Genomic DNA, 14,722 nt, shown 5'->3' with positions numbered 1-14,722 from the left:
AATGATAATGATAATAATAATAATAATAAAAATTGGAAAATTTAAATGAAAAAAACAAAAAAAAAGTTTTCCAATAAACATTTCGATAGTTTTTTTTTTTTTTTTTATGTACTCCATAAAATTACGTTCATTCATTTTTCAATATAAAGAATTAATCATTCTCCTGCCACGGCTATAATTTTTATCGTTATTATTATTATTATTATTAATATCGTTTTTAAAATTCGTAAATTAAAAATTAAAAATTGTAAATTTTGTCGTCGTTTTTATTATTTTTGACGTGGTTTTAACGTAGAGAAGAGGTTGAAAGTGGAAAAAGATGAATAAAAAGAAAAACCGTTATTGTTTCAAACGAAAACAATTATATATTATTATTATTATTATTTTTAATTTCACAAACGCACGTGATAATTTTACAAAACAAAATTTTTTTTCGATTTTTAATTACGTAATAATTAATAAGAATTGCGAGAATAAAATTGATAATATCGACAATTGACGATAATCAATAATCTTTTAAATTTCAACGCCCCCCAAAAAAAAAGGAAAAAGAATTTGAAATAAAATTTTTCGTAAACTTGATTAAAAAAAAATATTTTCACGTTCAATTGAAAAAAAAAAAAAATTTCACACAAATTCAAAATTTCAATTTTTTATTATTATTTTTTGCACCTGGTTCGCCATTTTGTTATTTTATAAATTTCCTTTTTTATATTATTATTATTATTATTAAACTGAATTAAATATTTTGTTGACTTTCCTTATTCCTACCCTGTAATAAAATTTTCATTTCGATTCATTAATTAACTTTTAATTAATTATGGTTTGTTCTCTTCGTATTATCATTATTATTATCAGATTTTAAAGTTTCTTCATCGTCGTCGTCGTTGTCGTTATCTTAAACTTTTTTATATTTTTTTTTACCCGCCCATCCTCTCCTCTCCTCCCCTCACGCCCTCTGCCCACCTTTCGCAATTTCGTGTTTTCCCTCCCCCCCAAAATAAAAATCTTTTTTTTTTAAATTCGCATCACGATTTGAAAATTTGTAAATTTTAATTTTTTTTTTTTCCTTCTCACTCTCTCAATAAAATAATAATAATAATAATAAAAAAAAGGTCAAAGTTTAACTTGAAAAAAAAAATATATATATATATATTGTTTTGATTTTTTTTTTTGTAAACTTTTTTATTATATGCTCTCGTATATGAATCCTTTTTTTATTAACCATTAAAAATAATAATAATAATAATAATAATAATAATGATGATGGGAATGTTATGATTTCACTCAAGAATTGCATCCCTTTGGAGATGCACAAAAAAAAACACAAAAACAAAAATGGCGGAAACGATATATACACATAAATATAAAAAAACGGTTTCAAACTCTAAAAAAAACGAATCCACCCGTACGATATGTTTTATAGAGGACATAAAAAAAACAAAATAATAATGATGATGATGATAATAATAACTTTTTTTTTTTCTTTTCAACGCATTGACGCAAGTAGCAATAATAACAATAATTTTTTATTTTTATTTTTTTTTATATTTCGGGATCGTAAAAAAAATAAAAATTGAAACCATCACGGTTTTTATGCACGTGCGTGAGTGCGTACACGCGTAATTATTTTTTTGGAAATGCGAAGTCAGTAATAATAATAATAATAATAATAATAATAATAGAAAAACGTTGAAAAATATTTTTTCAATATTTGCGTGTAAAAAAATTTAAATCTGTAACATTTGTAGTTAACTTTCTCCCAAATTGTTTCGGATCGTTTTTTTTTTTTAAACGAAAATAAAATGTCGCCATTATTATTATTATCATTATTATTATTAATTATTTAATCAGCCGATTTTGTAGAAAACTTGCGTGAATATATTCATATGTTAATTACGTCGTATTTAATTAAATAATTGTTATTATCGTGATTGTTGTTTGTTTGTTTGTTTTAAGCAGCGAACGATTTGTGTGAAATTAACAAAAAAAAAAAGGAAAAGTGATGATGATAAAAAAGAGATTTTTATCGTGAGAAAACATTTTTTTTTGTTTTGTTTTTTTGAACTGTGAAAAAATGCCGGAAAAAATTGAAGATTTATACGATGATTTTTACGATGAAAATCATTCGAACGTTTTAGAACGTCCGAATAAAACAAATAATAATAATAATAATAATAATAATAATAATAATAATAATAAGTTTAAAAAAATTCTTAAATTATTTCGTAAAAATGTAAGAAAGGAAAAAAATAAAACGAACGTTTTCGAAACGACAACAAACACGACGACGGATTGGAAAAATAAAAATATATTAAATGATAAAGTTTTTAATAACAATAATAATAATAATAATAATAATAATAATAATACGTGTAAAAATTCAGAGGAGAGAAAAGAATTATTGGATAAAAATATTGAAAACAGTTGGATTGAATTACCAACGACGTTACGTCGTAAAAAAGAAAAAATATCACAAGAATTATTATCCGAATTTCACGAATCTCCAGAGCCTAATTATGACGTCACTGACGATGATAATTTTACACTCTATGACGATAAAGAACATTCGTACGAATCAATAGAACACAAAAACAATCGTTTTATAAATAACGATAATAATAATGCGACAACCGAAAATGAAGTCGAAAATGATGGCAGAAAAAATGATGACAATGATGATGATGATGATGATGATGATGATGATGATGATGATGATGATGAATGCGTTAAAACACCATCTGATAATGATGAAGACGAATCGACAAATGATAACAACACATACAGCGCACCTGATGACGTCATAGAATTAAAAAAAGAAAAAGATGGCGACGACGACGATTCGACTTATGCAAAAATGAACGGAAGAGAAAACAAAAAATACGACGAAACTTTAGTCAAATTAAATACAGAAATTTTTATTCAATCTCATGATAATGATAATAATGCGTCGAACGGTGACGTACGAAATAAATTATTAATTTATGAAAAACTTGAAAATATAAAAGAAATTGAAAAAAAAACCGTTACGAAAATTTTAACAACAACAACAACAGCAACAACGGGAGGAAAAATAAAATTTACAACTTTTAATTCATCCGTCGAAAACGGAAGTCGAAACAATGATAATAATAATAATAATAGCAGCAAAGATGAAACCATAACGAAAAATAAAAATTTATATAACGCAGCGGTTAAAGAAATGAACATGATTTTTAACAATTTAACTCAAATATCGTCGTCGTCGTCGTCGTTGTCGCCACCGTCTCCATCACAAATCGAACGTGACGTATTTAAATTGATAGAAATGAAAAAAGAAAAAGAAAAACCGGAAAATTTTGATATTTATGAAAACATGAACGGAAACATTGCGGAAACGAAACGTGAAAACTCTCGCGTTTCCATCGGAAACGATGATGATGATAATAGACATGATGATAAAGAAGAAGAAGGAGGGGGAGAAGATGAAAAGAAAAAAATAGAAGAAATAGAAAAAAAATCATCGAATGAAAATTTTGAAAAAACCTGCGACGTGACATCATCGACAGATGAAAATTCAAATAGTAAAAATAAAAATAAAAATTTTTTACTACAATCCGGTTACGTTAATAATAGTTGTGATAACAATTATTATTATTATTACAACGTCAAAAATTTTAAAGAAAATGATGATAAAAAAAAATTAATAATTGATGATAATGATGATGAATCTAAAGGGAGAGAAGAAAAGAAAAAAAAAATGATATCTGGAAAAGAGCAAACGACACAATATTCAGATATACTTTTCCCGACTTATTCATGCGTACGAGATTCTATTATAAAACAAAATGATGATGATGATGATGATGATGATGATAATGATAATTTATCTGACAATTATGAAAATGGTAAATTATTTAAAAAAACAATTGAAGAAGAAAAAGACGATGATGATGAAAATGATGAAAAACAAAATGGTGTCGTTGACGACGTTGAGAAAATTATTAAAAAGAATAAGAAAAACGAATCGGAATTAATTTTAAATGATGACGACGACGATGATAATGATAATGATGGAAAATTTATCAAAATGGAAAATGAATACGGTGGCGGAAACGAGTGTAAAAATTTTGCTGACAAAGAACAAGAAGATGCTAAAAAAAAATCAGCTTTGGCCATAGCCAAAGAATTAGCATCACATATATTTTCAAAATTGAATCCGAAATCCGAAACCGTTATAAATTCAACAAGCAGAAGAAACAAACTTAAAAAAAATTTATTAACCCTTTCAAACACTTGCATACACTCGGATAATTTTTTATTCAAAGTCAAAGAAACGACAAAAACGAAACAAGAATACGTTGAAAAAAAATTAATTAAACGTGGTTCGGTTATGTCACTGCCAATAATCGACGAAAAGGAAATTAATTTTATGTCACGTGATGGTGACGACAACGATGACGACTTCGACGACGAAAACGTGGAACTAGGTAAAAAAACTCTCCTTGGCGGTTCCGTATCGAATCCGCGGAATTTTAATAACGATTTAAATTTGGATTTTTTAACCGAATTTAATAAAACGAAATCAAGTGTGAGCGAAATACTCAAAAGATTTCAAGAACTCGGTAATAAACATTTCAATAATAATAATAATAATAATAATAATGGTAGTAGTATAGCAGACGATGAAAGGACGATAACGTTAAAACAAATTCATCATACTTTAATATGTTTGGAAGAAAAAGTAAGAAATTTTGAAAATTGGAACGAATTAGTTAGAAAGGTAAGATGTAAAATTAAAATTAATTTATTATTGACAAAAAAAAAATCTTGTACTATTATTATTATTATTATTATTATTATTATTATTACTATAATTATAATGATGATGATGATGATGATGATGATTATTTTTTTTTTTTTTTTCATCTTCTTTCACTGTACTACTCTCCGTTTCATTAATTAAAACTACTAAAAAAAATTTATCACTTTTTATTATTATTATTATTAATTATATTTCACTACATTTAATTACCTTAAATTATTATCATTATTATCATTATTATTATTATTATTATTATTATTATTATTATTATTATTTTCAAAAAAAAAAATTTGCTGAATTTTGATTGGTCGGTTTGGTCGATTGGAAAAATTCGCGATCAAACGTCATAAATATTTTTTTTTTTTTTATTTCAATCTCTCACTTTCGTTTATTTACTCTATGAAAGTTAAGTTTTCCTTTGACAGTACATATTTTGTAAAATTCGACAAGGCGGTGAGTCCAATATAATTTTTAACATGGACGAAAGAGAATTCGTTGAAATTTTTTCCTGTTTTTTTATTTTATTTTATTATTTTTAAGGGGGAAAAAAAAAGATTTCAACTGTCAATTTTTTTTTAACAATGGCAGAAACGTGAAAAAAAAAATTGAAAATTTTAATAAAAAAAAAAAAAAGAAAACAAAAATGATAATAATAATAATAAAATTTTTCATTTTTTTGTTGTTGTTGTTTGTTTGTTGTTGTTGTTTTGTTATGTTTGAGGGTTCGTCCATTTTTTTTTTTTTTTGTATTTCAAAATCAAAGTTGTGGAAAATTTTTTCCTTTTTTATTATTATTATTATTTTTTTGAATAACAAACAAAAATGTCAGTAAAAAAAAAAACTTTTGTTGTTGTTGTTGTTGTTTTATAAAAAACAGAAAGAGAGAGAGAGAGTTTTTTAAATAAATTCGAATAAAGGATGAAAAAAAAAAACAAAAAAAAATTTTTTTTTTCAAAATTAAATTTCATTTAACTTAAAATTAAATATTTTTTTTTTCTAAACATTTTTCTCCAGTTTTGTTTGTCTGGAAAAAAAATTTGATTCCTTCATTATAAACAACAACAACAACAAGAGAGAGAGAGAGAGAGAGGGGGGAGATCAGAATCGGAAAAAAAAAAATTTTTAATGGTTTCTCTTTAACTCAATCATCATACAAAAGAAAATTTTTTTTTTTTGGAATTCGAATTTTTTTCCAAAAAAAAAAAAATTAAATAACAAACGAAATTTCTAGAAAAAAAAAGTTTTTTTCCTTTTGAATAAATAAATAAATGAAAATTTCCCGGAGGAATTTTTTTATCAATTTTCTTTTGTTATAATAAAGTCAAAAGCAAAAAAAAAATTTTCCGGTTAAATCAAAAGATTTTTCTTATATTATTATTATTATTATTATTATTATTATTATTATTATTATTATTATTATTATTATTATTATTATTAATACTCGTTAACAAAAGATATTTGTGAAAAAAAAAAAAAATATTCCAGAAAATCCTTTTCGTTTCTTATCAATTTTTAATAAGAGATTAATAATGATAACGATTACTACCTACACGGTTTTTGAATTTTTCTAAATGGCAAAGGAATCATCTAGCAGAAGAAAAAAAAAAAATTTGTGTCAGATGCACGTGTACGTATCAATCTCGCGGGTGCGCGTGTGCGTGCGTGTGCGTGTGCGCGTGCCGGTTTTATTAATTCAATCATCGCACACTCTAATTCACAAATTAATTCATCTTTTCTTATTTCTAAAAAAAAAGTTTTTAATTTTTCTTTCCCTCCTCCTCCACCCCCCCAAAAAAAAAGAAAAGGAAAGAAAATTAATTTTCCTTATATGACCTTGACATTGATTTTTCCTTCTTACCGCCGCTTTACATCTGTTTGTAATTTTTCCTCTTTTAACGGAATGAAAGTTTTATGAAATTTTTATCATAACGAATGACAGATTTTATATTTATGAAAAGTAAAATTAATACGATGATGATGATGATGATAAAAAAAAACCAAATTAAAAAAAAAAATAAAATTTTTAATTAATGACTTTCAAGATGGCGGTGGTAAATGACGATGATGATGATAATAATATATTTATATGTGTGGGTAAAAATTGAGTCGGAAAAAGTGAAAATCTCATTTAAAATCAACTTTTTTTTTTTTAAATAAAATATCAAATCAGTGACGTATTAAGTATAACGATTAATTATTTATTATTATTATTATTATTATTATTATTATTATTATTATTATTATTATTATGCCTTTTTATTTATCTAATAATAAAATTCTTGCTCTCTTTTTTTGTTTACGGGAGAGGGGGCGGGAGGGAGGAAGGGAAGGAGGAGGGATTTCCGTCGTCGATTTTTTTAATTAATAAAATTTTTTTTAAAAATAATAATAATAATGATAATAATGATGATAATAAATAACTTTTTACACTTTTACGTACATGTATATAATTACAATTAACTACTTTTTCCTATCTGTTTTTTTTCTTCTTCTTTCTCAGTCACGCACATGCACAAACACACACTCTCTCTCTCTCTCTCTTTTTTTTTTTTTTTAATTTTTACTTTACTTATAATAAAAAAAATAATTTTTGCCCTCCATTTTTATTTTTTTTTTACTCTTTAAAAAGCATTATAAATTTGATTGTACTTTATTTTTTTGTTGTCTCGTGTGATTCCCTATGGAAAATCTTACGAAAACATTTATCATTATTATTATTTCGTAACAAAATCTTTAAAAAAAAGGATAATTGTAATTTTAGTTTTCTAGGAAAACGTCATTATTATTATTATTATTATTATTATTATTATTATTATTATTATTATATTTTCAATGAAATATAAAACGATTTTATATGCGAAACATTATTTTTTTTGTTCGATTTAAGAGGAAAAAAAAAATAGAGAAGACGTTTATGAAAAATAATTGTCCTTCTTATTATTATAATCATCATCATCATTATCTATCATTAAAATAACGAGATACTTTTAATAAATAAATAAATAAATGAGGGCAAAAAAATAATATCAGGTTTAAAAAAAAAAAAAAAAAACGCATGACGAGTTTTCATACTTTTTTTTTTTATCCATGCAAGGAACCGTAAATAAAATTTGAATTTAACCTTAAAATTTATAATGCACACGTTATAGAAAATTTATATTAAATTACATTAAATTGTTTTGCATGTTTTAAAAAAAAACTTTTTTTTTTTTTTTTAATATTTATGTTAAGTAAAGAAGGTTTGTGTTAAATTTCCCTTCCCCCCTCTCTCTCTTATTATTATTATTATTTCGTGGGGGCCGTGTGTGTGCGTGTGCGTGCGTGTGTGATTTTTATTCGGAAAAATTTTAAATTATATATATATATATATATCCTTAACTTTTTAGCACGGTTTTCGTAATTTTCATCACGAGAGAGAGGGGGGAGGGAGGAAGGGAGGAAAATAAAGATAATAATAATAATAATGACGTCGTTACTGCAAATTTTTATTTTCGCTCGACGTATGATTGAATGCGGTAGAAAAAAAATTTTATTTTTATTTTTAAAGAGTAATTTACACACGCGTTTTTGTTTTTTTTCTTTTTAAACGCAGCCATTTTTATTTAATAATAATAATAATAATATTTTTTTTTATACGAAAACCGTTATATTGAAAACTTTACGTTGTTCATTTTATTATTATTATTATTATTATTATTATTATTATTATTATTATTATTATTATTATTATTATTATTATTATTATATTGCGCGTGTAAATAATATTAAAAAAAAAAAAAATTTTTTTAAAGTCTTGAAGGCGCCGAAAAAAAGAAAAAAAAAATTTTTATTTTTTTTCTTATTATAATTCTTATGTGCCGTGAATAAGTTTAAACATTTTTTTTTATTTGTTAATAATATAAAATATAAATAAATAAAAAAATTTATTAAAAAGAGATTCCATAAAAGTAAAAAAAAAAAAAAATTGTTTTAAAATTATTTTCAAACGTTAAAAAAAAAAAAAAAGAAAAAAATTTTTTAAACTAGAAATATTACGTGACGTAACTTCCAAAAAATATTTTTATTAAATTCGTTCGTTTTATAACCGCGTTAAAAATATCATTATTATTATCACTATTATTAATTTTTCATACTCGTAAATAATAATTAATAATTATTAACGTGCGAACTTTAAAGTATTTTTATTAAGTAAAAAAAAAAAAAGTTATTAAATTATCACCCGTTTGTTTTTAAATGTTTTGTTTTTTGTTTTGTTTTTGATTTTTAAATTTCGCGGGCTTTTAAACTTTCAAAATTAATAAAAGAATGATAATAATAATTAGTACTCAATGAATTTTCATTTATTTTCTACGTGCAAAAAGAAAAATATTAATTAAATTTAAATCGAGTGATGAAAATATTATTATCATCTCGAATTCAAATTCGATTAATAATTTTTTAATAATGATAATAATGATAATAAATAATATAATAATTGGAAAAGAAAATTTTTTATTGAAGCAGAAGAAAATGGAAAATTTTTAGGATTTTATGTTTGTTGTTGCATACACAGGGTTATAATGAAAATGATTAAGGTCAAAAACGTTCGTTTTATTGATTTTAATTTAAAAATGTCACGAAAATATTTTAAAATCGATTTCCCCCCCCTTTTTCCTTTTTTCCTTTATTAAGTTTAATAAAAAATTTTTTTTTTGTTAAAAAAACTAGGGAGGGGAGGGGAGTTCGTTTCGTTTTGATTTAATTTTTTTTTTTTATTCTTACAGAATCAACAATATCAGGAAAATACAAGGATATCCGATAAGGGAACGGAAAATTGGACCGGAAGAGGACCTCAGCAAAGGATATTACATTCTCAATCGAAAATAAATCACAAAGAACATAATAATAATAATAATAGTAATGAAGATGAAATCGTTCAAACGTCAATAAATGATGGAAAACATTCATTGTTACAATTTGCCATGCATTATTTTAGACAAAGTCCCGAAAAGTAAGTATTTTTTTACTATTATCATTATTATTATTATTATTAAACGTCGAGTAATAAATTTTTAGTGACGTCATAACTAACGTCCGGAAAAAATAATATGGTTTTGTTCTATCCGAATTAAATTTTTATTACTCTCGTAATTTTTTTCTTTTTTAATAAAAAAAAATAAGTTTTTTTTTTTTTTATTATAAGAAAATAAATTTTAACATTAATAATTAATATATATTGTCATTCATTTTAAATTACGGGTTACGGAGGAAAAAAAAACATTTTCTTTTTTTTTTTGTTTTTTATTCTACTAATTGATGTCTTTTGAATTTGTTTTTTTTTTATGTAAAATTGTCTTCGTTTCCGTAGTTTTTCAATTCCCCCCCCCGCACATCACGCCGTCGCCCCCCCCCCTCGTTTCATTCATTCATTCATTTATTTAATTCTCATCTGTCGTCTGTTTAGTTGTTTAAATATTCTTTTACGGTTTTCTTTTAATAGGAAGTTTAATATGATTATAATCAAATTTTCCTCCCCTCATCCCTCCCCCCCATTTGAAGTAAAGAAAATAAATTTTTTTTTTTTTGTTTAAAAAATAAAATAATTCCAGGTCAATAGTTTCGATTCCATATTTTTTATTCAATGGGGGGAAAAAAAGGGTAAATGAAGGAGTTACGAGGGAATGGGGAGGGGGTAGGAAAAACCGTTATAAGAGAGAAAACGTTTTATTTATTTTTATTTTCATAAATGTGTGATCTGCATCACTTGTTATGGATAATTTTCTCCCTTTTTTTTCTAAACAAATATTTTCCATAAAAAAATCTTCTCCAGTCAAATGGATAAATATTTATTATATTTTTTAAAGGAAATAATTTAGAAAAGAAAAAAAAAAGGTGCTAAATATTTTTGCATAATACGTTAATTAAGTCAATATTTACTTTCTTATTTTCGTTAATGTGTTTATTATTTAGTTTTTTTTTTTTTATTACTCATAACTTTTCATTTTACTTTTTCTATTATTATTATTATTATTCATTTACGAATACTTTTCTTTTAAAAAAAAAAAAAAAAAAAACAACAACTTTTTCTTTCCCACATATTTCCTTTCTATTATTCATTATTATTATTAATTTTTTTCTTTTCATAAATTAATTAATTTTATTTTAATTATTAATTTTTATAATTCGTATTAATATTCATATTATTATTATTATTATTTTCACTTTTTATTTGCGACTCGAATTTTTTAAATTTATCGGTTTTAAGATATTTTTTTAGGGGGATTCAAATTTCTAATTTTATTCTTAAATATCTCCAAGGTGGATTTATCGTACGTTTTTTTTGCTCCTTTAAATTCATATAAAAATTGTTTCCCGTTTTTTATTCCCAAATCCTAGTAATTTTTATCCTTCAAAAAATCCAACCTTTTTTTTGTTCCCCCTCCCCGTGGTGTTTTCATCCCACCGGTATCGATATTTCAATTCATATCAATTTTTTTACATTTTATCATCCAGCATCACTTAAGTGGTTAATTCAAGTGCACGTGACACGATCTGTTTTTTTTTTTTGTTTTAATAAGTACTACTTAACTACTACATCTCGATAGAAGTATTTCAATAATCGATTTAAATAAATTCTTTTAATAATAATAATAATAATAATAATAATAAAAAGTAACGGTTAAGGATGATAAAATATTTTTTTTAAATCCACAGAGAAAATAAATTAAAAGTTTTAAGTATGAAAAACGTTATTATTATTTTTAATAAAGTATTTTTAGTTTTTTGCGCCAATCGGAAAACATTAACAACAAAAACAAAAACACAAAAATGTTTCTTTTTTTTTTACTTAACTTACGATCCTCATAATAAATAAACGAATTTATGTACATAAATACAATCAAATATGAGAAAATTACTTTTTCTCTATTATATTGTATTGAATTTCCTTTCTTAGAGAAAGTAAATTAGATTTCCACACGTTTAGTATTAACAATAATTTTGAGTATTATTAAAATTGTTCATTTCTTATTATTATTATTTTTTTTTTCTTTCCTGTTAACGGTTTTTTTTTTTTTTTTGAATTTATCTAGATTTTTAAAGTTGCCAGCCATGTTTTATTTTTATTCGCGTCGTGCGTTAGAGTGTTTACATTTTTTTTTTTTTTTTTATTTAATGTATTTTTTTGTTTGTTAAGTTTGTGACACTGTCGTTAATTTAACTTTTTTTTGTTAGATTTGAAATGCTCAAAACTGCGGATGGTTCGATAAGTGGATCTTTAAAAGTGATCGAAGGTAAAAATAAAAAAAGTAAAGAAAAAGGAAAAACGGGGAAAAATACGTCGGAATGGACGTGGAAGGAACAAGTGGATTTGGTTAAATTCACGGCAAAACCCATAGCACAATCTTTACTACAATTGGATACGTCAGAATTAAGCGATTTGGCCGTAGAATGTTTTATTTGCCTCATGAGGTACATGGGAGATTTACCCATGCCTACAGACGTTTCCGAAGTCAAATGCGTTTATACAATATTAATGGTGAGTTTTAATAAACGCGGGGGAGGGGGCGTATTAAGGTTTATATATAATAGAATTTAACAAAATAATTTTGCGCAACAGCATTGTCACAAATTCGAACAACTTCGCGATGAAATTTATTGTCAACTTATGAAACAAACAACGAATAATAAATCAATACAACAAGAATCTTGTCAACGTGGTTGGAGACTTTTTTCAATTGTTGCCGCTTATTTCGTTTCTTCAGACACGTTAAAACCTTTTCTATTTAAATATTTAGAAACTGCTGCTTACGACAAGAGGCGAGCCTATCACGGTACGTTTTTTCTATTTTTTCTATTTTTTTTTTTTTTTCTTTTGATAAAATCAATTTTAATTGCTCCAATTCTAACTACTTTTTATATTTTTTTTTTTTAAATCGATTTCCGTTTTTTTTTTTTTTAAATTAAATTAATAATAGAAGGGGTAATAATAATAATGATTTTTAATTAAAGGTACGGCAATGGTTTGTTTACAAAATTTAAGAAAAACATTTAAATATGGCGGAAGAAAAAATGTACCGAGCGTTGAAGAAATAACTGCTATAAGCGCTGGAAGAAATTCTAAAAGACAGATTTACAGGTTACCAGGTAATAGAAAGATAAATCAATTTATTTTTTCGTTTTAATAAAATTAATTAATTAAAAGGTAATTGATAAAAAAAATTTAATTTTTCAGGTGGAACGGAAAAAGTTGTCAATACGAAAAGTACGACCGTCGTTCAAGATGTTATTGAAGAACTTTGTGTTATGATAAACGTAACAAATCCTCAAGAAATGGAAGAATTTTCCGTTTATTGCATCGTCGAAGGTGATACATTTACAATGCCACTAGCTAGAGAAGAATACATATTGGACGTAACGACCGAATTACAAAAAAATCATCAAGTATTAATCATCATCATTATTTTTTAAATAAAAACGTTATAATTATTATTAATTATTTTTATTGTTTTTTTTGTAGGTTTTCTATTTAATTTTTTGCCGATCAGTTTGGTATTTTCCATTAAGATTAGATTCACAACTTTATGTCGAAGTTGTTTTTAATCAAATCGCACCTGATTATTTGGAAGGTTTGTTACTCGTTATACCTGGAGAATCATTAGAACAAGACATAATCGTAAGTATGATAATAAGAAAAATGTTTTTTTTTTTAATTTTATGAGCGTAAACGTAATTTTTTGTTAAACAGTACGACATATCAAAAATAGCAGCACTTTTACATAAAGCAGCCGATATGACGCACATTCCGACAATGAAAGAAACAAAATTTTTACTTCCAAAACCTGCATTGAGTGTTCGAGATGTAAAACCGTCACAATGGGTCAATATGGTTCAATCAAATTGGCAGGACTGTGAAAATATGTCTACGATTCAGGCCAAAGCTCAAGTTTTAGGTAAGCCTCCCCGTTTTTTTTTTTAATTTGTTCGAATGAAAAATGTCAAAGGGATCAAACTCCTTTATTTACATATAAAGTGAGATAAATGACAGAGGGAAAGAAAGAGAGAGAGAGTGTGTGGGTGTGGGTGTTGGATGCGTGTTAATTTAAAACTGATGAATGACCTTTCTAAGTTAAATCTAATGTCACGAGAATTTTATAAAATAAATTTTTTTTTTAAAGATATTTTATCAAAATGGCCACTTTTTGGATCGAGTTTCTTTGCTGTTAAAAAGGCTGTCGAATCGAAAGATAGAACTGATCACATATTGGCTCTTAATAGAAATGGAGTACATTTTATTGATTTAATAACACACGTAAATATTTTATTTTTCAAAAAAAAAAAAAATGTTTTTGTATGTTTTCCGGCGCGTGTGATTGATTGATTGATTGTTTTTTTAATTATAATTTTAAAGGAAACTTTGTTGCATTATCCATTTTCGGAGGTAATATCAACAAGAAAAGTTAAATCCGAGGACGGTACATTGTTTCTTGACATGAAATGTGGTAATTTAATGCAGCAAAGAATAACAAGATTACAAACGGATCAGGCTCACGAAATATCCAGGTTGATTAGGCAATACATCACAATGCAACAGAGAATGGGTCCCAATTAAATGAAAATGTTTTTCTCTCTTTCTCTTTCTCTCTCGTGACAAAAGTGGCGTCGGAAATCATTTTTTTTTAAAGGTTACTTCGGACATTAAATCAATTTTTTTATTTTTAATTAATTAATAAAAACAGTCAGAGCATAAGACAAAGAGATTTTAATTTTAAATATTCAAAAAATTAGTAAAGTTTTTTTCTTGTTTTTTACGTTATTGCATTTTAATTTGAGTTTTCTATTTTCCAGTAAAATTTATTTTTTAATAATAATAATAAAAAAAGTGTTATTAATTAATTATTTACTGTATAAACCACAATGAAATAATTATGGTTTATTAGT

The 14,722-nt window shown here is 24.7% G+C and overlaps 1 protein-coding gene across 1 annotated transcript in view; it reads left to right on the top strand.

The window, feature by feature from the left end:
* The window catches only part of Phum_PHUM430580 (myosin XV, putative), a gene marked incomplete at both ends in the record, with an annotated part of 31,611 nt that extends 17,218 nt beyond the window's left edge, over nt 1-14,393 (top strand). The window contains 9 exons of the mRNA XM_002429327.1: nt 9,568-9,794; nt 12,017-12,320; nt 12,402-12,615; nt 12,794-12,928; nt 13,017-13,225; nt 13,302-13,457; nt 13,530-13,734; nt 13,960-14,093; nt 14,193-14,393. Coding sequence (XP_002429372.1) covers nt 9,568-9,794; nt 12,017-12,320; nt 12,402-12,615; nt 12,794-12,928; nt 13,017-13,225; nt 13,302-13,457; nt 13,530-13,734; nt 13,960-14,093; nt 14,193-14,393 — 1,785 coding nt within the window. The remainder of the gene's footprint in view (nt 1-9,567; nt 9,795-12,016; nt 12,321-12,401; nt 12,616-12,793; nt 12,929-13,016; nt 13,226-13,301; nt 13,458-13,529; nt 13,735-13,959; nt 14,094-14,192) is intronic.
* Nucleotides 14,394-14,722: the final 329 nt, after the last annotated feature.

This window comes from Pediculus humanus, genomic scaffold (assembly GCF_000006295.1).
Source record: "Pediculus humanus corporis 1103172108196 genomic scaffold, whole genome shotgun sequence".
Taxonomy (NCBI): Eukaryota; Metazoa; Arthropoda; class Insecta; order Psocodea; family Pediculidae; genus Pediculus; species Pediculus humanus.
This window is presented reverse-complemented; position numbering and strand designations above follow the sequence as displayed.